The 21,225-nt window shown below is 57.9% G+C and overlaps 8 protein-coding genes across 8 annotated transcripts; 5 read left to right on the top strand and 3 right to left on the bottom strand.

Moving 5' to 3' along the window:
* Positions 1-1,110: 1,110 nt before the first annotated feature.
* On the bottom strand, positions 1,111-2,895 carry WHR41_01946 (uncharacterized protein). The gene is made up of 3 exons (XM_069370552.1): positions 2,460-2,895; positions 2,101-2,398; positions 1,111-2,053 (listed from the first exon to the last, which is right to left on the bottom strand). Exons 1-3 carry the CDS (start codon positions 2,680-2,682, stop codon positions 1,279-1,281), a joined length of 1,296 nt encoding a protein of 431 aa, XP_069232457.1. The 5' UTR covers positions 2,683-2,895; the 3' UTR covers positions 1,111-1,278.
* Positions 2,896-3,146: 251 nt separating this feature from the next.
* On the top strand, positions 3,147-3,899 carry WHR41_01945 (uncharacterized protein; the record flags this gene model as incomplete). The annotated part of the gene is made up of 1 exon (XM_069370551.1): positions 3,147-3,899. The coding sequence occupies one exon, from the start codon at positions 3,147-3,149 to the stop codon at positions 3,897-3,899; it is 753 nt and encodes a 250-aa protein (XP_069232456.1).
* A 1,106-nt stretch (positions 3,900-5,005) lies between these two features.
* On the top strand, positions 5,006-5,652 carry WHR41_01944 (uncharacterized protein; the record flags this gene model as incomplete). The annotated part of the gene is made up of 3 exons (XM_069370550.1): positions 5,006-5,024; positions 5,097-5,123; positions 5,258-5,652. 3 exons carry the CDS (start codon positions 5,006-5,008, stop codon positions 5,650-5,652), a joined length of 441 nt encoding a protein of 146 aa, XP_069232455.1.
* Positions 5,653-6,351: 699 nt separating this feature from the next.
* On the bottom strand, positions 6,352-7,635 carry WHR41_01943 (uncharacterized protein; the record flags this gene model as incomplete). The annotated part of the gene is made up of 1 exon (XM_069370549.1): positions 6,352-7,635. One exon carries the CDS (start codon positions 7,633-7,635, stop codon positions 6,352-6,354), a length of 1,284 nt encoding a protein of 427 aa, XP_069232462.1.
* Positions 7,636-8,164: 529 nt separating this feature from the next.
* Positions 8,165-11,676, top strand: WHR41_01942 (uncharacterized protein). The gene is made up of 5 exons (XM_069370548.1): positions 8,165-8,495; positions 8,561-8,582; positions 8,634-8,730; positions 8,784-11,299; positions 11,359-11,676. Exons 1-5 carry the CDS (start codon positions 8,446-8,448, stop codon positions 11,470-11,472), a joined length of 2,799 nt encoding a protein of 932 aa, XP_069232461.1. The 5' UTR covers positions 8,165-8,445; the 3' UTR covers positions 11,473-11,676.
* Positions 11,677-12,396: 720 nt separating this feature from the next.
* Positions 12,397-14,139, top strand: WHR41_01941 (uncharacterized protein; the record flags this gene model as incomplete). The annotated part of the gene is made up of 1 exon (XM_069370547.1): positions 12,397-14,139. The coding sequence occupies one exon, from the start codon at positions 12,397-12,399 to the stop codon at positions 14,137-14,139; it is 1,743 nt and encodes a 580-aa protein (XP_069232460.1).
* A 795-nt stretch (positions 14,140-14,934) lies between these two features.
* WHR41_01940 (uncharacterized protein) lies at positions 14,935-16,988 on the bottom strand. Its single transcript, XM_069370546.1, has 5 exons — positions 16,507-16,988; positions 16,387-16,448; positions 16,188-16,336; positions 15,902-16,130; positions 14,935-15,843 (listed from the first exon to the last, which is right to left on the bottom strand). Coding segments are annotated over exons 1-5 (1,071 nt in total). The 5' UTR covers positions 16,509-16,988; the 3' UTR covers positions 14,935-15,214.
* A 610-nt stretch (positions 16,989-17,598) lies between these two features.
* WHR41_01939 (uncharacterized protein) lies at positions 17,599-19,886 on the top strand. The gene is made up of 3 exons (XM_069370545.1): positions 17,599-18,180; positions 18,237-19,231; positions 19,318-19,886. The coding sequence occupies exons 1-3, from the start codon at positions 17,985-17,987 to the stop codon at positions 19,663-19,665; spliced, it is 1,539 nt and encodes a 512-aa protein (XP_069232187.1). The 5' UTR covers positions 17,599-17,984; the 3' UTR covers positions 19,666-19,886.
* The last annotated feature ends 1,339 nt before the right edge of the window (positions 19,887-21,225 follow it).

Raw genomic sequence — 21,225 nt, 5'->3', positions numbered from 1 at the left:
TCGTCATTCGCACGCACACAACCGAGCTGCTCCGTCTGCGAAGACATGTCCACAACGTAGATGCCGACACCAACGGTCACAACATGCTAATGGTTACAGTGCTTCCGCGAACGTTCGCGGAGACGTCGTGTCTGAATATTACCTGGTTGTTTGAGCTTCGCCTGCGCGTCCAGTTCCGGCCGTCCGCGCACGTCCTCTCGACATGGTTCGATCAAGCACCGAGATGAAAGTCTTCATCCCGGCAGTGCGGCTACACTGATGTATCTCAGGCTTGGAGTGTGCATCCACGCAGCCACGCGTGCCCCGGCATCTGCATGCCGATGTGGCTACCTTCAATACTCTTGCGACACTACAGTTCATAAACTTCAGACTATGGTCGGGATCCCGTCACAGCCGCCTGAATCCTGAATCAGTCCTCTGGAGCGCATTCATCAATACAAATCAGTATGGGCAAACATCTCGATCTGCTGCCGTCCTGCGGCAGGGTTTCCGCCCGTTGTCGATGGCCACCACCGAAGCGACATCGGTGATGCTTTGTGAGAGTAGTCGCTCATCATGGTGCCACTTTCAGACGAATTCAAAAGCCGCGCGATTTGAGTCCCACCCAAAACGGGTTTGTACGTACATGGGTACGCGCATCGAAAAGCAGGCACGGCGTCGGCGACACTTCCGCAAGTATGGATGACAGGAGCTGTCTCCGTGTGATCTTCGCCGTACGTGACGCTGCCAAGGGTCGCCCATGGAGCATTCATGCTAGCCAGGATCCTGCGTTATGTGGGTTCGGCACGTTCCTCTCTTGGGCTATCACCGGGCCTAATAATATTGTTGGTACCTGACATGATTATAAGGTGATGCTTAGGATGGTACTCTATCCGCAGCTTACCGCAATGAGATGCTCCTCCTGGGTTTCTACCTCCTTCAATGGCAATGCGTCATCTCAGAATTGTGAGCCTGACGGTAAGTAGTGTCACCTTCGGCTCAAATTGTCCGAGACCTTGCAGGTGAAGATGGGGCATCAAGATACAACTGCATCTCACAGCACTTCGAGTCGCAAGTATCCTAATGGTGTCGACTCACAGGCCATACGCAGTGTTGCTGCTGTCGAATGGGTCTGCATAACACAGTATTGTCATTTAAGATCAAAATGGTGAGGACCCGGTATTTCTGTTACTCCTTCTGCTTCCTTAGGAGCCCAAGTGAGCCTTTATAAAGCTCCTCTGGCCTTCACAACACCTCCGAAATGGCGCAGTCATATCAGTCGTTGCATTTTTCAACTTTCTACAAGCCCAAGCGACTCACATCTGCACTCATGTCTTCTCCTTCCATCATCTCCTGCATGACCTTCCCCGTACCGAGCGCCATACTGATACCCCACGGCCCATGGCCCGCAGCAATATAGACTCCACCTTCGACGCCTTCCTTCGTCTCTATCCCTCCCAAGTCCTCATCCGGTACTTTCGCCAGAATGGGATTGCCGCTCTTCGTCACCGGCCTGAAGCAAACACCCTCTCGCACCACCTCTAGATCGGAAACATCGCTTCCATCCTTACCCAACAGCCTCTCAGCCACCCGCTTCAGCGCCGCCACACTCTCCGGCTTACTGCGCACTTCCGTCGCCAGGTCCGGCAGCGGCATGCGCTCGTCGTTCAAGCCAGCAATGTAAATCTCTTCGCCGACGCGCGAGAAGATCTCCGGGCTGAAACCGTCGCTCGACGTCGTGAAAACCGCGTGGCAGCCTTGCGCCTCGTGCTCCTTCGTCCATCGCGGGCTCTTCACCACCAGGCTGTAGCCCGCCAGGTGGCTGACGGGAATCTCAACGCGCGAGTGTGGGAAGAGCGTTGCGTACACGCTGGGCGTCCAGGCACCACAGGCGATCAGGAGTCGAGTGCAAGGAATCTTGTGGTCGGCTCCGGTGGCGTGGCGGACGCGGAGGGCACTGATGCAGCCGCTCGATGGGTCACGGGAGACTTTGAGAGGACGTGAGGGCTGATGGAGGCGAACTCCACGCAGGAGGGCAGATCGTAAGAGATGTTTCGACAGTCGAAGGGGGTCTCTGTGAAAGGTGAGTTCTTGCTCGTGATAGTCTCTGGTGCGACTTACACCTGCGCCACGCTCCCGTCCTCGCTCACGACGTCAACTTTCCCTCCATCCTTCCTGAGCAACCAAGCTGGCCCTTCTTCGCCGCCCACGAATTCATGACTACCTGCAACCTCTGACCTGCTGCCTCCATTCCGAAGCCAATCTCCGCCCTGCTCGTCGATACGTTTGTCGCCTTCCGCAAACGTCGTGCCAGTGCTCTTGCTGTACCCCCACTTCTCAAACCCGTCCTCCTTCTCAGCAAGCTGTCTGTGCAAATCAAACGAAAGCGCGCCGAGCGAAGCAGTCGCGGGCCCGAACCCTGTCAGCCACAGCATCGTCAGAAGCATGCAGGAATTAAGGACAGGGAATGTGGATCATACAGTCTGCAGCTAGGAAGCCGCCGGCTTTGCCAGACGCAGAAGCGAAGAGCTCCGGCGAAGCTTCGACGAGGTGGATCGTGTCCGGCTTCGTGTGGCCGGAGTGCGAAAGGTAGTAGGCTGTTGCGCAGCCGATGATGCCGGCTCCTACGATGACGGTGGAGCTCGTCTCGGAGGCGTCGGTCGCGACGGAGAAGGCGCGCGTGAGGTCGCCGTCTGAAGTCATTTTGTATAGTTGGTGATTGATGAGGTGAAGCTTTCACTGCGAGCTGCAGTAGGTCTGCTAAGTAACTTGCCTGAGATGCTACAGTATCTAGAAGGGAATGAGTGGCGGAGGAGCAGACCATTCATAGGGATAGCTATCACTCCTTGCCCAGGTCTTGTGGCACCCATCACGCGGCAGCATACGGCATCGTGAGGGGAAGGTACTGTACAAGGAACGCCATGGCCAGAGCAGCGTTTCTGCTGATCTCGTCTACTTGACCATTCGACCGTTGTTTTGGCCCAAGTGGCTGCTGCAGGCTGACGTAACTGGTTGAGAGAAGCTTCATGTTTTGCGGAGAAACAGGTGAGGGGCACGCGCAGGGCACGCTGGTCTTTTCAGCCGCCTCTACAGACACATTGTTAGAGTATCTAGACTGCTTCCGGATACCCTGCAGATAAACAACAAACTGCAATACCCTACACAACATGTCAAAAACCATTATCCTCACCGGCGCCTCGCGCGGCATCGGCCTCGCCATCGCGCAATTCCTCCTCAAGCGCTCGCACAACCTCGTCCTCGTCGCCCGCAGCGAACAGCCCCTCCGCGACCTCGAGAGCCAATACAAAGACCAAGTAGCCGTCCTCACCGGCGATCTCTCCGACTTCTCCCTCGGCGACAAAGCTGTCGCGCTCGCCGAGAAGCGCTTCCAGAAGCTCGACGGCCTGATCGTCAACCACGGCGTGCTGGACCCGGTCAAGCGCGTCGCAAACTCGCTCGCGGACGAGTGGCGGTCGGCCTTCGACGTCAACTTCTTCTCGGCCGTTGCGCTGTCGCAGGCGGCGTTGCCGTCGCTTCGGAAGACCAAGGGCTGCATTCTATTCACCTCGTCCGGCGCGGCGTCGAATGCGTACCCGACTTGGGGCGCGTACGGCGCTTCGAAAGCCGCTATGAACCACCTTGCCATGACACTGGCGGCTGAAGAGAAGGACATCACATCTATCAGCATTAGGCCGGGAGTAGTGGACACAGAGATGCAGAGGGACATTCGGGAGAAGCACAACAAGGCCATGGACGAGCAGGACGCTGCGCGTTTCGCGGAGCTCAAGGCTACCGGCGGACTGCTGAAGCCGGAGCAGCCGGGTCACGTCATGGCAAAGCTGGTCATTGAGGTGCCCAAGGAGCTGAGTGGGAAGTTTTTGAGCTGGAACTCGGAAGAGCTGAAGGCTTTCCAGGAATGAGAGATTGAGAGAATATGGTTTGATTATAAGAGTTATAGACATTAGATGGATAGGGATCTGGTTCTCGTCAGCCGGCATTCTACGAAGCAATGAAGCATGAAAGAACAACGATAGAGAGCATGTTTTCAGTCGAAAGATGAAAAGCATACATTTGATCGACATAGGCACGAATGCCTTCAGTCTTAGCATGGAATGTTTTTGTTCATCACAAAGCAATGGGGTCCGAGGAAAAAGTGATGGCTTACCAGAGGCAGGGTATGCAAGAGCGATCAAGATCTCAGACAGGTCTATACGGCTTACCTAGATTACGAGTCAGCAATTTGCTTGAGCACAAAGTACAAATGTGAAGCAATGCTTGAAGTTTTTTGGTTTCAGGTAATCGAACCATATTTTGATCGTCACAGAGATCGGTATTTGATAGTACTTATATGTTGCTCATCAGGGTAGTGTGAAGGGGCAATAAAGGGTCTTGCATACCTTTTCAACTACAGACGAGGCTGCATAATGCTTGCTAGTCTCCATCAGAGTGAGCTAGCCAGTGATCCCGGACACGGCTACCGGCAACATCTTCGCAAGGCGCTTTTTCTCCTGCAATGTCTGTCAGTGATGTTCAGACATCGTGGTTTCTCAATAAAGAAGCGAGAAAGATAATCGAATATCAGTCGGTCGTTTGGCTCGACAAGTCGATCACCATGTCCAAATCTCTCATTAGGAGCAGGGGTAGTGATAGGGGCGACAACAAAGTTCATCACAGAGTTCTGCTGCTCTTGCGGCGGGGGAAAAGAAGAAAATGGTCAACGTACCTTGCGAGTTTGCGTGTATTGGAGAGAAGGAGGAAGCGTCGCAAGTCGAGACGCGCAAAGAAAAGGTCGCCAGCCCGCAAAGCTTGGACGCTTGCAGACGGGCGGGCGCTTGGCACCGCCGAGCCAGCTCCGCAGCAAGGCGCGACTTCACATGGTCGCCTGGGTGCGATGTAGGTATATAAATGAGGTACTTGTTGAGTGAACGGAGCTCGAGAGCGCCCGGTACTCATCTTACACGTGCGTCGAATCGATCTACTAGTTTGAGACCTCAAGCTTCACTTCAAGAGCAGTAAATCAGTGAAAATGTCCGACAAAGATATTGGTTAGTGACAGCCCGCTACGCGATCACAAGACAGTGAATGCGATGAATGAATCGCTGACTCAATCACTTAAGGCAACGATGAGCTCTCTCTTCCCAAAGGTACGCTCGTGAAATCCACACAAACCTCGACACACAACAACCCAAACACAACACCTCATCCCTACAAGCCATGGATTTCCCAGAAGACTACGGCAACTACGGCAAACCCCCAAAACTAACAACCGTCCCAACAGCGACCGTTCAAAAGATCATCAACGAAGTCCTCGCCTCGAAAGCCGCCGACGAGTCCGCGCAGCCCATGTCCTTCGCCAAAGAGACGCGCGACCTGCTGATCGAGTGCTGCGTCGAGTTCATCACGATGATCTCGACGGAGGCCAACGACATCGCAGAGAAGGACGCCAAAAAGACGATCGCTTGCGAGCACATCACCAAGGCCCTGCAGGACCTCGACTTCGGCGAGTACGTGCCGGAGCTCATGGCCGTCGCCGACCAGTTCAAGACCAGCCAGGTCTCGCGCGAGAAGAAGCAGAGCAAGATGGAGCAGAGCGGCATGTCGGCCGAGGAACTGGCGCGCATGCAGGACGAGCTGTTCAAGAGCGCGGGCGAGAAGTACAATGCGGCGGCTTAGGGGTGCTTGCTTGCTCTGACGATGCGAGTCGGCGGATTGGGGGAAAGGATGTTGCTATGCGCTTGCATGGAGGCGAATACGGCGTAATATGGATGGACTGAGATACCCTGGGACAATGGTGCTGACAATGGCTTTCGAATTATTGCAAGAATGCGGCGACGAGGCGCGAACCTCCTGGGTGGACATTTGATATTTAGATTTTGTAAGTGAATTACAACTTTGCAAGTAGCTGCCCTACCACCACATCCTAATCCACCAAGTGATTTCAGACCCTCGCAACTAACAATGCACGCGCGATTTTAGTGCGGACCTGGAGCGGCTCGAACCCGTTGACCTTGTCTCACGTGACTGCAGCCTGGCCACTACGAAAGCGCTTCTAAGATATATATATTTAAAAAGTTGCCTATGAAGTAACTCAGTACAGGAGGAGGCGCTTGTGGTCTTGTGGCGGAGTGGAAACGCTGAGAGACCTGGTGGCTTACCACCACGGGTGGATTACTATCACGCCGGTGTTGAGCGATGAATGTACTGGCCGCCCCACGAAAGCAAATCCCCCGTGGTTTCTTCACACCTTCCGAATGAGGAAGAGTGGTTCTTTTGCCAGCGGGTTCGAACCCTCGCGGCGTCAAATTCTTTTTGCACCCTCCCGCTAGCGCCGAACTCACGTGACGTATGTGAAGCAACTCCCGCCATTCCCCATCAAGACACCCTCGACCCGAACTTCCAAACCTGCTCCACCCGCACCTTTTTCCTGCCACCCTCCTCCCTCGCGTCCAGCACCACCAAGTCCGCATCCGCGCCCTTGACCAACGTCCCCTTCACGCCACCCAACCCCAGCATCTCCGCCGGCGTCGCCGTCACCGCGCGCAACACCTCCGGCACACTCGCCCCGCTCCACTCCCAGAAGTTCTCCACGCACTCCCCCAGCGTCGCACAGCTCCCCGCCAACGTATCCGTCCCCTCCCTCGTCAACCTCGCGCCCACCTTCTCCCAGCGATCCCCGTTCGTCCAGTCGTACATCCCATCCGGCAAGCCGAGCGTCTTCATCGCGTCCGTGACGAGGATGAAGCCCGCCGGGTGCGCGTTCCACGCGATCTTGACCGTCGTCGGGTGCAAGTGGATGCCGTCGGCGATGATGCCGAAGTACGGGCGGTCCGCGCCCGCGGCTTTGCCCAGCGTGCCGAAGGGGCCTGGGTTGCGGTGGTGCAGGGGGCGCATGGCGTTGAAGAGGTGCGTGAGCATCGTCGCGCCGGACTGCAGGGCGGCTGTGGCGGTTTCGTAGGTGGCCTCCGTGTGTCCGAGGGCGAAGCGGATGCCGCGCGAGGTTATCTCGGGGATGGCGGAGGCTATGCCCGGGAGTTCGGGCGCGGCGGTTATGAGGGCTATGGGGGATTTTTGGTGCGGGGTGGTTGGGGTGAGGTTGGAGGCGCCGTAGCAGGTTTCGAAGTCGGCGAAGCCGTTGGGTGCGGTGAGGAGGACGGAGGGGCTGTGGATGCCGCATTTGGATTCGGTGATGAAGGGGCCTTCGCAGTGGGCGCCAAGGGACTCGGAGCCGTCTGCTGCGTTGCGTGAGGAGCCTGATGGGCCGAGGTATGGGAGGGTTTGGTGGTAGACATCTGCTTGTTGGCTGGGTAATGTCGGCAGGTAGGATGTGACGCCCGTTTGGATGAGCTGTTTGTTGAGTTGTTTCAGTCCTTTGTGGTAAGTGGTCATGTCCTCAGGGACGGTGGAGAAATCGAAACCAAAGGCGCCGTTGAGCTGGACATCGATGAAGCCGGGAGAGAGGACCTTGCCGCGCAGGTCGATGACTTCATCTGGAATGACATGGTAGTCGTAGAATACCTCCTGGCTATGGAGGATCTTGCCTGTGACGGAGCTGATCCAGAGATCTTCTTCGACGAGAGCGTCGCCTTTGACTATTAAGCCGCCAGTGAACTTGATGACGCCAGTGCGAGGCCGCTCGGGAGAAACGGCGATAGGCATGTTTATGATGATCGAGGGCGTTCCAGGTGCTGTGAAAATTAGGTATGGTCGAGCGCTGAGTGCATATAGGCAGCTGCTCGTCAAGCTGATGAAAATATGAGACTTGACAAGAGATCGGCAGAGGCGCCACACGTGCGCGTGAGAAGGAAAAGATTGGGCGTGCAATCCTACCCTGCCTACCTTACCTCACCTTTGCTTTGGCGCACGAGGAGCTGTCACGGAGCGTCATTGCCCTACCAGCTCCCGTGCCATCATTCACCGACGCCAGCCTGCCCGGGCTTCACGGGTCCTACGTCCTACATCGGACACAGGTAAAGCACCCCGCCACCGTTACATGTTCGCCGTTAGAACTCCACTGACGGCGGACAGCCATGTTACAAAGCGTGAAAGATAAGGTAAGAGAACTGGGGCTGCCAGACCCGCCGATAGGGCTGGCGGGCCTCGGCAGGCGGGAGCTCCCGCAGGATGTAACCTCGACTGGCCGGGCTCTACGTCGCAACAGCGGTGATCTTCCCTGCCCAGGTGCTCCGTTGCAACCAAGCACTCGCTTGCCTTGTGCCGAAGAGCAACGGTGCTATCCACCCGCCCACGCCGCCCTCACACCAGTCGACCTCTCGGCACAGTGGCGCCTGCGCGGTGGCTCGCCATGCGGAGGCAGTCCCGCTCTACCGCATACGCGACCAGATAGACGTTGCCGCGCTTATCTTGAAGCGACGTCGAGGCCGGAGTCCGGACGTCGTTGCGACACGGGTGGGTTGAAGCTCCTGTCTTCCAGCCCGCCGTCGCGTCGACAGGCTAGTGGCCGACGAGATGGCCGCCGGCAATGGAGAGCTTGACCCGGTATGGGACGACGTCGACCGGTAGGTACCTCGCCTTGCCTCCCCTAGCTCGGAGCGGGTGCTTTCGATGCTGACTGTTACATCAGGACCCTCGGCCAGCTGTTTATGGCAAGTAAACCATGCACGACTGTTTGATTGCGTCGCTTATTCGTTCGTTAGATGGGCTTTGAGGGCACCGTCGTCACGCCGCAGATCCGGAAGCTCATCAGCGAGCATCATATAGGTTCGATTCTGTTGAAGGCATCGAATCTCAAGTGTGAGTATGGCATAGGAGGTGTGCTGTTTCTCCCCAAGGCTTACAACATTTAGCTGCCGAACAGACAACATCACTCATCTACGAACTTCAGAAGATAGCACATGATGCCGGCCATCCAGTTCCCCTGCTCATTGGTATTGACCAGGAGAATGGCGGAGTCAACAGCTTGTTTGACGATATCTACATTCGCCAGTATCCGTCGGCGATGGGTCTAGCCGCGACTGGATCAAGGGATCTGGCGTATGAAGTCGCAAAAGCAACCGCTGAGGAAGTTGCAGCATGCGGGATCAATCTAATACTGGGTCCCTGTCTCGACGTCCTGACCAACGCGCGCAATCAACCTCTTGGTGTCCGGACTCATGGCGATGACCCGCAGGAAGTGTCCGCGTTCGGCGTAGCTTTTATGAACGGCTACAAGAAGGCAGGATTGGCGACTATGGGCAAGCACTTCCCTAGCTACGGCAGCCTCGAGTTCCTTGGATCCGCACTCGATGTCCCCACTATCACCGAAAGTCTAGAGCAATTGAGTCTGAACGCTCTCGTACCATTTCGCAATGCCATCAGAGAAGGCCTCGACGCGATGATGGTCGGCGGATGTGCGATGTCTTCAGCGGGCTTGAACGTCATGCACGCATGTCTTTCGGAGCAGGTTGTCAACGACTTGCTTCGGAATGAGCTTCACTTCGAAGGCGTCGTCATATCTGACTGTTTGGAGATGGAGGCATTGAGCCACAACATCGGAGTCGGAGGCGGCACAGTCATGGCTGTCAACGCAGGCTGTGACATTGTTTTGCTCTGCCGGTCCTACATCCACCAGCAAGAGGCTATTGAGGGGTTCAAATTGGGTCTTGATAACTTCAACATCACCAAAGAGCGAGTCCGAACATCTCTGAAACGCATTCTTGCTATGAAGGCGAAATGCACGTCTTGGGAGAAAGCGCTCAATCCTCCAGGTATCGAATTGCTGTCGAAGCTGCAACCCTCTCACACCATGCTGTCAACTAAGGCCTACAATTCTTCCGTTACAATAGTACGCGACAAGAACCGTGTGCTACCTCTTACGAACATTCTCGAGCCTGAAGACGAGCTCTTGCTCCTCACGCCTCTCGTGAAGCCCCTAGCAGCATCCGCAGCTGCCCGGCAATTATCAGATCAAGCTACCAACGGCTCGCCCGAGCCTGCTGTCTGGGAACGCAGTTCCTCGGTGATGAGTGGAGAGCGAGTATTTCGGGAGCTTGGACGCTCACTCGCTAGACAAAGGAACGGACGCGTTCTGCATACCTCCTACACAGCGAACGGTGTGCGGCCTCAGCATGAGAATCTGATCAATCGTGCTGGGGCAGTCATCATCGTCACAGCAGATGCCAACCGCAACTTATACCAGAATGGCTTTACAAAGCACGTCTCGATGATCTGCAACATGCAGTATACATCCGGCGGCGAGAAACGTGAGAAGCCGCTCATTGTCATCGCGGTGAGCTCGCCTTACGACTTTGCTATGGACCAGTCCATCGGTACCTACATGTGCACGTACGACTTCACCGAAACCGCTCTGGTTGCGCTCGTGAAAGTACTGTATGGAGAATTCACCGCCGCTGGTGCCCTACCGGGTACAATCAGCCAGAGCCAGAAGTTGTCGCAATCACGACAGCACTGGCTGGTCGAAAACTTCAACGAAGAGCGAGACTCGACAGGCTTAGATGCCCTGATCAGGTCTGTCGTCGAAGGCGCCACTCCTGGAATGCACTCAGAGCTGTCAGGCGCAAGCTCAAATTCATTGCTTCTCCGCAATCAAGACGTTCTCGAGCAACATTTTGTCGTCCGCAACAGTAGCACTCAAACGCTATACGGCTTTTGCGCAACGTACTTCTTCCAGGCAACTGGCACTGGAGTCATTGGCGCCATTTTCGTCGATCCGGCACGTCGCAAGCTCTCCATCGGGCATTCTCTGCACAACCGCGCTATCCGTACCCTGCTCCAACGCGAAGGCATCAAGCGATTCCAGCTCGGTTCTCGACTACCCAGCATCTACCTGGGCAGTCCTACAGGCCATGGCGGCGAGCGTAAGAGGCTGCGCTCATGGTTCGCCAAGCTTGGCTGGAACACCGCCCTCTCACGCACCGTCTGCAGCATGATTGCTCGAAATCTCTCGACGTGGACTCCCCCGGAAGGCATGGCTAGGAGCCTGCAGAGTGCCGCTGTCGACTTTGATCTCGTGTACGGTTGGGATTATGCAGTGGGCGTGCTCGACCACATCAAAACGAACAATCGCCAGGGTCTTGCCGAGGTCTACAAGCTGGCCCTGATGGATCCTTCGGCTTGCGGCATTATTCGCGCTAAGAGGCCCGAGGACGGCGCTATTGTCGGAACGGTCGTCTTGTACAACATGCAATCGCAGCTGGCAGAATTTGTGCCTGCGATGAAGGCCGTTGGTGAGTTGACCGGTGGCATCTCGTCGCCCGTGATCAGCCCGTCGGTGGGAGAGTATTCCACGCTGTTGCAGGGCTTGATCCTTTTGGGGATGAGACAGATCAAGAAGCAGGGATGCAACGCCTGTATCTTGGATTATGTAAGTCCTTTCCACGTCGCGACAATGTATTCCTGAGCTTTTGCTAATCGACTTCGCAGATGGACGGCGATGGCAACCCCGACGGGTTGAGCGCGATGGGCTTCACCTCGCTGCACAACTTCGAGGAAGTCTCCTGCGATGCTGCGACCTGGACGATGGTGCCGCCATCATGAATGGAAACAGCGGATGCGTGTATCTCGGTTGGTTGGCGTACGTGACAAATGGATATGATACCCTGGTATTTCCCTGCCTGTGTGGACCTCGGGACGGATGCTTTCGCAGTAGGTAGCTGGAGGAGAGTTTCGTCGGGCATATAAATGCTCACCGAGGCCCTCGTGGGAGGATCGTGTTAATAATAAGAACGTTTGCACCTCTCCCGCCTTTCCCTCATGCAGTATGTCGGGCGTCGGAGGGCGCCGACGTTTAGCGAGGGATCATCACGGCCCCACTACCTTGGTATTGCGTGTGGGCCCGACCTCCGCAGGGCCAGGATCGACCCCACGCGGTCTCTCCAAGCTTCCGGACCAAGTCGTCCACCACCTGTCCTGCCTTGGCTCCAGCGTTCCAGCTGGAACCTTTTTCGCTCTCCTCTCCAACTCTTGACGTTTTTGTGGAAATCGCACCGTTCAGACAACATCGCGCGCGAGTGTCGCACCGCCGACGCCAGCTTACTACCACCGCCGTCGCACACGCCCGCCGTGCTCGGCTATAGATTGATTGGACGTTGAGCCGACACCATCCGAACTCGAGGGCGCACATGCGCGGGACTCTGCTTGAGACGACACGGCAACGCTGAACACACGCCCCGGCACTGGACAGGACCAAGCGACGACCCTGTATCCTCTGCCCACCCCGAGGACAGCCTTACCGCCTCTCGCGTGACGCCAGGACCAGCAGTTCTTATCCGGGCTCGGCTTAAGCACCGAATTGGAAGGGTTCCAGACGAGAGACTGTGCGCACCACCCTGGCACCACCGCACCTCGCGAATGCCGTCGTCCTCGCGCCGCGACTCCACGCCCAACGACTCAACACCAGTTCCCGCCCGCCCACGCGCGGGGTGAAATGCGCCCGGCGCCGCGACCCAGCACGCCGCCGCAATGGATCACATTGGCTTCGACCCGGCGAGCATGAACTATGTCGCGACGGCGCTGCAGCACCCGGGCAGCGCCGACCCCTTCACCGACATGCTGATGCAGCCGCCGATGGTGCTCGAGGAGCAACACTCGGGCTATGGGTTTCCGGGCGACTCGCTCGGCCTCCAGTCCATGCACCAGCAGCAGCAACCGCAGGCGACGCCGTCGCTGAAGCGCGCCTACAGTACTTTCGAGGACCCCTTCTCGGACGTCGTGAGCGCCTTCGAGCATCCCGTGCACAATGACCAGAACGAAGCGGACACGCCGTCGATCGATCGCGACAATAAGCTGTTAGGCTTTTCGCTGCCGCGGTTCGATTATAATCTGCTCACGTACAACTATCAGCGCATGTCGATACAGCTCGCCGCACAGCTGCATGGCATGTTCTTCCTGGCCGAGTCGCCCTGGGCTGCTGCCGGGGATGCTCAGCCGCCGCCGACGGAGTTGACCTGCTATCGACGGAATTTGTTTCAGATCACGGGAGAGATTACGCTGCCGCGGTCGATGAGGTATATCTTGACGGACCAAGGCGAGCAGATTCCCATCATGGCGCAGGAGCTTGTCGTCAGCGCGACCGAGTCGACGGAGGGAAACCCGGTGAAGATCATTTCGGTGCCGTGGAAGACGCCCGCCAATCCAACCGCGCCGACCGCGGAAGATAAGGCGGAGCGCGAGCCGCCTGCGATACCGATCGATGTGATGAACATGCAGGATATGGACTCGGAGTACCTGACGATGCCATTCCAGTGGAAGAGGCTGCAGTTCAGAATAGCCACGGCGAACAATGGACGGCGGAAAGAGTTGCAGCAGCACTTCGTCGTGCGGCTCAAGATCATGGCGACGCTGGCGACGGGCGGCAAGATTTCCATCTGCGAAGTCCAGTCGGGCGCCATCATCGTGCGCGGTCGCAGCCCGAGGAACTTCCAGGCGCGGAAAGACATGCCCTTGAATGCCGGCGGGCACGCGCGCAAGACCTCCCACGCCCCCGCGCGCTCCATGAGCGGCGAATCCGCGCACAAGAAACTACATACCGAGGCTCCCACCTCAGCGCCCCCAAAAATCGACGCAGCCGCAAACCCCCCTCCAGCCCAAGTCGCTTTCGCAAACAACAACAACAACAACAATACCACAGCCGACAACCCACCCTCAATCGACTTCTTCAACTGGAAGCCCGCCCCACACGACGACCCCCACCACCACCAACAACAACAACACCAACTCGAAGGCTCCATGGCCGCCCTCCCACCCCAAACCGCGCCCCACCCCAGCGCCGCCGGCAACAACCCACCCCTCTACCCCACCTCCTCCCCCGACCGCTCCCGCCCCTCCCAGCCAACAACAACCACAACAACAGCCCCCATCAACCTCTCCCTCCTCGAAGACGACTCCCCCGCGCCCCACAGCACGCCCTCCGACACGCGGCACCGCTCCAGCTCCCTCGCCGTCAACACCCACAACGTCAAAAACCTGCAGATCCCCGTCCGCCCGCCCTCGTTCTCGCTCAACACCATCAACAGCCCTGACGAGTCGGCGGATTTGCTGTACGAGTACTTCCCCCTGGGTTTGGACGACTGGATGCCGCCCGTCGACGCGGTTTACCGCCCGCACGTGGTGCACCATACCAAGTTGCCGAGCGATCCGAGGGAGGTGGGGGCCGGGAAGGCGGCGAGGAGTCGGAGGCTGTATAGTGCTGATGTCGTTGGGTGATGGGAGGGGTTTATGCTTGGGGGTTGGTTGGAAGGGATGGAGTGCGTTTGGCCGGCGACTCGGCCACGGCACGCTCCCCCAGCTGGATTTTTTCTGGCATTTGGTTGCCGAAAGAGGCGGATGAGCTGGCTTGCTCGGTCGAGTCTTTGCGTCGAGGCCCGATCGCTTCCGCTGGACTCCAGCGCTCACCGCCTGTGTTCTCCAATGCAAAATCGCACTGGAAAGACGCGAAACGGATCCGACGACCCGCGACAGAAAAAAGCACGCATATATGATTCCGCGCGCGACAGCCCCATTGTTACTACCTTACCTAGTCCAGCCAACGCTGCGCCGTCCCTATTCGCAGCACCCAACGCACCGCTTATCCCGAGGAGCAGCGCTCTCCAGCGCGAGCGAACATAAGCCGCACAAAGCCGCATGACCTCACAGCAGCCAATTAGCGGTTTGCGACGAAACGGGCGTTGTAGCAAAGTGGTTAATGCGATTGACTAGAAATCAGTTCCCTTCGGGGGCGTAGGTTCGAGTCCTGCCAACGTCGAGATTCTTTTTTGTCTCCTCTCTTTGGTGGCTTCTGTCTTTTTCTATGGGGCTGTTCTGTGGAAAATGAGGGCTGAAGATTTGGGAAGAAGAGGAAGATGTGAGCAGAAGGTTTGGGCGCGGGCTGGCTGGATGGCTGGAGATTGGATTGATGAGGCACCGAGTCCGCACTTGTTAGCATCGCGAGATTTTGAGGGAGGAAGTATCAGCGCACCCTGTGTACGTAGCGCGACGAGCCTGATGTTGCAAACGGCCAAATTAGACGGAAAATTTGTATGGCGTTGTATTGTATTTTTTTTCAATCTCGTTGATTCCAGCGCCTCGTGGGTCTAATCGACACCGACCAACGTACCCACTCGCTCACGCACTCGTCTGACAAAAAGCATTCTCCCGTTCCGGACGAGAACAACAAATAGGTATAGGTATAGGCACCAAAAGCAACAGTGTTTCTGTCCCGCGAACTCAAAACTCCGACGCCTTGTTAAAAGCTCATTAATCTCAATCAATCTCCCCACCCCCCGAAACCCCCGGCCACCCCTCAGACCTCCGTCGGCGAATCAACCCTCTCATGCATACTATCCAGCTTCAGCTCCTTGGCCTCCAGCCCCTCCAGGCCCGGCGTCGGCGGCAAGCGCTGGTGCATCGAGTCCGGCACGAGCTCCGGGCTCACGGCGCGCGGCGCCTCGACGACAGGCGGGAACAAGAACCCCTTGCCCCCGGTGGGGCTCGCGCTCTTGGGGCTGTTCAGCTCCTGCAGCACGCTGTCGCGCTTCCGCCGCGTCGACGCCGCGCTCGGCAGGCCCTGCCCGAACCCTTCGCTGGTCGCGACTTGCTCGATGGACTTGAAGTATTTGACGGTCTTCACTTGGAGCTCAAGCGTGGCGTCCTCGTCGACGACGATCATGGCGTGCGCGTGCTGTTGCAGGGAGCTCAGGGTCCACATGTGGTTGACGCCGTCTTCGATGCACTTGCGGAGCGCGAGGGCTTTGTGCGCGCCGGTGATGATGACGACGACTTCGCGGGCGTCGAGGACGGTTTGCACGCCGACTGTGAGCGCCATTCGCGGGACGAGCGAGAGGTCGTTGGAGAAGTAGCGGCTGTTGGCTTGCAGGGTGTCGTAGGCGAGGGTTTTGACGCGCGTGCGGGAGGTCAGGGAGGAGCCGGGTTCTTTTGGGACGGGTTAGCGAGAGGCTGAGGGGGGAAGAAGAGAAAAGCTGGAGCTCACCATTGAACGCGATGTGTCCGTCGGGCCCGATGCCGCCGAGGAAGAGCTCGATGCCGCCTACGTGCTTGATTTTCTCCTCGTACGCGATGCACTCGGCTTCGAGGTCGGGGGCGTTGCCGTTGAGGATGTTGATGTTGGCCGGGTCGACGTCGACGTGCGAGAAGAAGTGCTTGTACATGAAGGAGTGGTAGGATTCGGGGTGGTCGCGCGGCAGGCCGACGTATTCGTCCTGGGGGAATTTGGTTAGGATGTGATTTTGTTGCATTGGGTTGTGAGGCAGGCATACCATGTTGAAGGTCACGACATTCTTGAACGAGATGTCGCCGGCGCGGTATCTTTGCACCAGGCGCTTGTAGATGCCTTCGGGCGATGAGCCGGTCGGGAGGCCGAGGACGAAGGGCTTCTGGGGCGTTGGCGCGAAGGTCTTGATGCGGTCTATTGGATGTCAGAGAGGTCCTTAGCTGTGGTAGATCCGCTTGACGAACCGACAATGTAGTCTGAGATGTACTGGGCGGCCTCGGCCTTGTGATCACGGATGATGAGTCTCCTGCGGGCTCGGTTAGCAACAGCTCGAGGGTCTGGGAGTAGGCGGGATGACAACTGACATGCTTGCTGTTGTCTAATCGGAAGTGACAAGCAGATTAGAGGTTTCGCGGTTTCGCGGTTTCGCGGTTTCGCAGGTGTCTAGTGGGAGCACTTGACAGCAAAGGAAGGAAACGAGCAAGACCTGTCGACGACATAAAGCTATTCACTGACCGACCGAAGCCGGCCCAAAAATTTCACCTCATTCACTTGGGCTCAGTCCACGGCGACGGACGTCATACAGTGAGAGACCTACCGCCTACCGCCTGCCGGAGCTGCGACTGTCACAAGTCACGGCTTCCCTGGATGCAACGTGGAGCTGGGTAGGAAAGGGCATTGGCTGGGTGGGATGTACATCGTGACATCGAGGCTTCGAAGAGCTCCACGAGCTCCGTTGCAGCGTGCAGGGCAGAGATGCGACTGATGCGACTGTCTCGTCACTAGCAGGATGACTTGGCAGGTGATGACAGCAGATAACGACGGCGACGGAGTGGGGAGGAGGTCGCGGTGGTGGTGGACAGCTGCGCGTGCAGATTGCGAGGTTACAGATCGGTCGGTATAGCTACTGTCTAGTGCACATGCCTACTGCCCAGGGCTCTCGCACACTCGGCAGACTGCAGGCGAAGACATCATTTCTCCAGATTTCGGCGGCAGCGTCGCAGCCGTCACGACGGGCGCTAGCGACAGAACCCCCAAGGCTGGTGTCGGCTGACTCGAGGCATCGTCGGCACGGCGGTGGAGGTTGCAGCGGGCGGCGGCGCATCCCTGCAAGGCTTGAGCGGCTTGAGCGGCCTGCGCGAGTCCCGCGTGGCATCGCCTATCTCAGGCATCGAATTAATGCCTGGGGCCCTCGCCCTATCTACCCTACCTGCCTAGCCGTATCAGCAAGACCCGCGCGCTGCTGATACCGTGATACCGTGATACTGATACCGCTGTTGCAACGCCTCGCTTGCGCACTGCTCACGCTGCTCAGCCAGACCGGCAGCCTGCCACCTCCTCCATCCTACGCCCTTCGGCCCCCCGTGCAACATGGCAATGCATGCGCCCGCCAGCAACCCGCTGTAAGCTTCCGCCCGCCGCGCCTGAGGTCGTGTGCCCGGCGCGCCACCCGCGCGCGGACGGCGTGAATGGCTGGCCGCTGCCCGCAACCGCCCCCCGAGCCCTCCTCCACACTTCTCCTCCAGACCCTGTTGTCCGTTTGTGTGAGGTGTGAGGGGGTGCCGCCTATTTGGGGAGATAGAGCTAGTCAATGAGAGGCTGACCTTTAAAATAGTCTGTCACTTCCTCTCCATGTCTTCAGCCGCACGCATATGTCGACACATCCCCTCCACCACATCATCACTGCGACTGCTGCCGTAGTCTTCTAGCACGCGACTCTTCTCATCATCACTCTCCTCCATAGACCCACCGCATCTCGCATCCCCTACCTCGGCCGTCGCATAGTGCGCCGTCGCAGATACACCCTCTCATACACCTGGTCCCACGTCACGCGACACTCACTATGGCGGACGCGGAGAAGAGCGCGACCGAGCACAGCGTTCAATCGCCCGAGGAATCCAGTCAGGAAGGACAAACTCTCGAGATCCCCAAGGGATGGCGGTACAAGCAATTGAAGATCGGTCCTCTCAAGCTGCCCTGGTACGCCAGTCCGCAGGTGCAGCTTGTCATGGTTGCATTCGTGTGCTTCCTGTGTCCGGGTATGTTTACAGTGTGCGCGATGGATATGTGAGACAGACGCTTACACCATTCACAGGCATGTTCAACGCCGTCAACGGCCTCGGTGGTGCCGGCCAGGTTAATCCGAAAGCCAGCACCGACTCCAACACCGCCGTGTATGCGACCTTCTCGGTCGTCGGCTTCTTCGCCGGCTCCATTGCCAATTGGCTCGGGATCAAGAAGGCTTTGTCGTTCGGTGGACTCGGATACTGCATCTACGTCGCGTCCTACCTATGCTACAACCACACCCAGAACTATGGCTTCATTGTCTTCGCTGGCTTCCTGCTCGGTTGCTGCGCAGGTGTGCTGTGGGCCGCCCAGGGCGCAATCATGCTCGCCTACCCACCTGAGCAAAACAAGGGCCGCTACATCTCCGTGTTCTGGATGATCTTCAACATGGGCGGTGTCATCGGCAGTCTTGTCCCTCTTGGCCAGAACATCAACAAGACCAGCAACAGCGCCGTCTCCGACGGCACCTACATCGGCTTCATCGTCCTCACAGCGCTCGGCGGCATCCTCGCCTGGTTCCTCTGCGACGCCAAGAACGTCGTCCGCAGCGACGGCAGCCGCGTGATCCTGATGAAGAACCCGACGTGGAAGACCGAGTTCGTCGGCATGTGGGAGACGATCAAGAGCGAGCCGTACATCGTGCTGCTCTTCCCCATGTTCTTCGCCTCCAACTGGTTCTACACCTACCACTTCAACGGCGTCAACCTGGCCGAGTTCAACACCCGCACCCGCTCCCTCAACTCCGTCCTGTACTGGCTCGCCCAGATCTGGGGCGCCATGATCTTCGGCTTCTTCCTCGACCTCAAGAGCGTCCGCCGCACCGTGCGCGCGAAGGCCTGCTGGGTCGCGCTGTTCGTCCTCACCTTCGCCATCTGGGGCGGCGGCTACGCTTTCCAGAAGGGCTACACGCGCGCCGAGGTCAACCGCGGCGCCGACACGCCCGACGACCCTTCCGACGACTACCAGAAGCTCGACTGGACTTCCTCCGGCTTCATCGGGCCCATGTTCCTCATGATCTTCTACGTAAGATTTCCCCCCAACCCATCCCCTCCCCAAAAAAAAAAGAAAAGAAGACGCAAAGAAGCCCAAACTAACTCCCACGCCAACAGGGCTTCTACGACGCCGCCTGGCAGTGCAGCGTGTACTGGTTCATGGGCGCGATGACCAACAACAGCCGCAAGCTCGCCAACTACTCCGGCTTCTACAAGGGCATCCAGTCCGCCGGCGCGGCCATCATCTGGCGCCTCGACGGCCTGGGCATCCCCTATATCAACATGTTCGCTTCCAGCTGGGCGCTGCTGGCGGGCAGCCTGGTCATCGCGCTTCCTGTGATGTTGATGACGATCAAGGACACGGTCAGCCTGGAGGAGGATTTGAAGCTGAGCGATGAGACGCGGGATGAGGTTTTGGGGAAGAAGAGCGTTGATGAGGGGAGGGGGGAGGGGGAGAAGGTTTGAGTTAGTGGATGGCGACGTTCATCCTAGGGATTGGTTGGACTCTGTGCTGATCGCTCGCGACTGCGGCTGCGAGTTGGATGCCTGAGGGCCTCGGTCCTGGGTGTTTTTGTCTTTTTGGATTGCGATGCGATGCATGGATGGCCTCCCGGCCGGCCTGGCTGTTTGGGCGCTGGCTGGCTGGGGTATGGTTTCGCGGAGATTTTGCGTTTTTTTTTTTTTTCTTGATGATGATGGAATTGGTTCGGTTGTTGGTAAGGTAATGAATTAATGAGATGCATACCTACATACTTACATTATTCTGAGCGTTCCTTCCACAATATCTTGCGGCTGACCTGTACGTGGACTTCTTGTCATGAATGCAGTGGAAATTCTTGATTGAGTTTCTATTTGGCTGCGTGTTTTGGGTTATTATTGCATGGATACCACGTGGTCGGTCTTCGACGAGCATCGTTACACACGGCGATTTTCAGTATGCAAATGTTTGCGATTTTGATTCGCCCTGACTTGCACCCTCATCACGCGTGATATCCCTACCTTGCGTCGCAGAATCCGAAACGAGCAAGTGACACAAAAACCACGTGCACCACGCCCATTGCAGCAACGAGGCGCGTCAGCCCGATGCACTATCAGCTGCATACATGTACCTTACGCGATACCGATAACCCACCTGACGACTTTCGCGTATCGCCAGAAGCCCGGTGGCCATCCATGTAGGCGATCGCCCTCGCTAGCAGCTCCTACCTTACCTACCCCTCACGTAATGTATGCAACGACAGCACCAAAGCGTCGTCGCAGTCCGCAGCTCTGGCGAAAGGCGAGGATGGCCCGTCGTCGAATGCAACGTCGCCAAGGGCGCGCCGCGGCCGGGTCGAGATGTAACGTTTCAGGCCGCCGTCCGCCAACCGCTTGGGTGGCACCGGCACCACCAATTGTTGTTAGTTGTTGCTAGCACTGGCGTGGTCTGGTCTGCCGCGTCTCTTGCTGGCACCGCTGGGACGCCGCCCGTACGCCGAGTACGCCCACGACGCCCACCACGCGGCTCCCATCAACCCCGGCCCAGCCAGCCAGCGCCAGCCTGCCTCAGCCAGCCAGCCACGCCAATACCGTGCGTGCCTTCGTGCCTTAGGTTACCTACCCTACCCTACCCTACCCTACCCTACCTACCTTAGCCTCCTACATCGCTGCTTTACCGGTGCGGGTAGTGGTGGCACCCGGGCTCGGGTCACATACACTCCAACGCTCTCTTCGCCCGGCCCTATCGAGCCTCCAGGCACGTTGCATCTCGCAGCCCGCATCTCGTCCGCCTGCCACGCCCGCCGCCCGCCGCTGCGACAGTAATTCTCCATCAGCTCCGCTCTGCCGGCCTGCTGGGCATGTGCATGATCGCCTGCGGGCCTGCACGACTCGCCGGCCTCCTACATCGGCCCCGGCTCGCTCCCTGCGACTGCTACCGCCAACCCACCACCCAAGCAACCTCCTCGCGTTGACAGCAAACGAGAATGCAGAGCGCTCGCTCCTTGCCTAGCTCCACTACCGTGCCGTTGCATCTTCGCTGCCCTC

Source organism: Cladosporium halotolerans (genome assembly GCF_011745625.1).
Source record: "Cladosporium halotolerans strain TM138-S3 chromosome Unknown Sca5, whole genome shotgun sequence".
NCBI classification, from domain to species: domain Eukaryota; kingdom Fungi; phylum Ascomycota; class Dothideomycetes; order Cladosporiales; family Cladosporiaceae; genus Cladosporium; species Cladosporium halotolerans.
Note: the sequence above shows the minus strand (reverse complement) of the source record. Positions and strands in the feature narration are given on the sequence as shown.

Bases quoted from the DNA above. Each gene is read 5' to 3' on its own strand.
- WHR41_01946 (XM_069370552.1), bottom strand. From the start codon at position 2,682: ATGACTTCAGACGGCGACCTCACGCGCGCCTTCTCCGTCGCGACCGAC. The intron at 2,399-2,459 runs GTATGATCCACA...TGTGGCTGACAG, and splicing joins CGGCTTCCTAGCTGCAGACT to GGTTCGGGCCCGCGACTGCT. The intron at 2,054-2,100 runs GTAAGTCGCACC...CACCTTTCACAG, and splicing joins GACGGGAGCGTGGCGCAGGT to AGACCCCCTTCGACTGTCGA.
- WHR41_01942 (XM_069370548.1), top strand. From the start codon at position 8,446: ATGGCCGCCGGCAATGGAGAGCTTGACCCGGTATGGGACGACGTCGAC. The intron at 8,496-8,560 runs GTAGGTACCTCG...CTGTTACATCAG, and splicing joins GTATGGGACGACGTCGACCG to GACCCTCGGCCAGCTGTTTA. The intron at 8,731-8,783 runs GTGAGTATGGCA...TACAACATTTAG, and splicing joins GAAGGCATCGAATCTCAAGT to CTGCCGAACAGACAACATCA.
- WHR41_01940 (XM_069370546.1), bottom strand. The intron at 16,337-16,386 runs GTTCGTCAAGCG...GACATCCAATAG, and splicing joins CATCTCAGACTACATTGTCG to ACCGCATCAAGACCTTCGCG. The intron at 16,131-16,187 runs GTATGCCTGCCT...AAATTCCCCCAG, and splicing joins ATGTCGTGACCTTCAACATG to GACGAATACGTCGGCCTGCC.
- WHR41_01939 (XM_069370545.1), top strand. From the start codon at position 17,985: ATGGCGGACGCGGAGAAGAGCGCGACCGAGCACAGCGTTCAATCGCCC. The intron at 18,181-18,236 runs GTATGTTTACAG...CACCATTCACAG, and splicing joins CGTGTGCTTCCTGTGTCCGG to GCATGTTCAACGCCGTCAAC. The intron at 19,232-19,317 runs GTAAGATTTCCC...CCACGCCAACAG, and splicing joins TGTTCCTCATGATCTTCTAC to GGCTTCTACGACGCCGCCTG.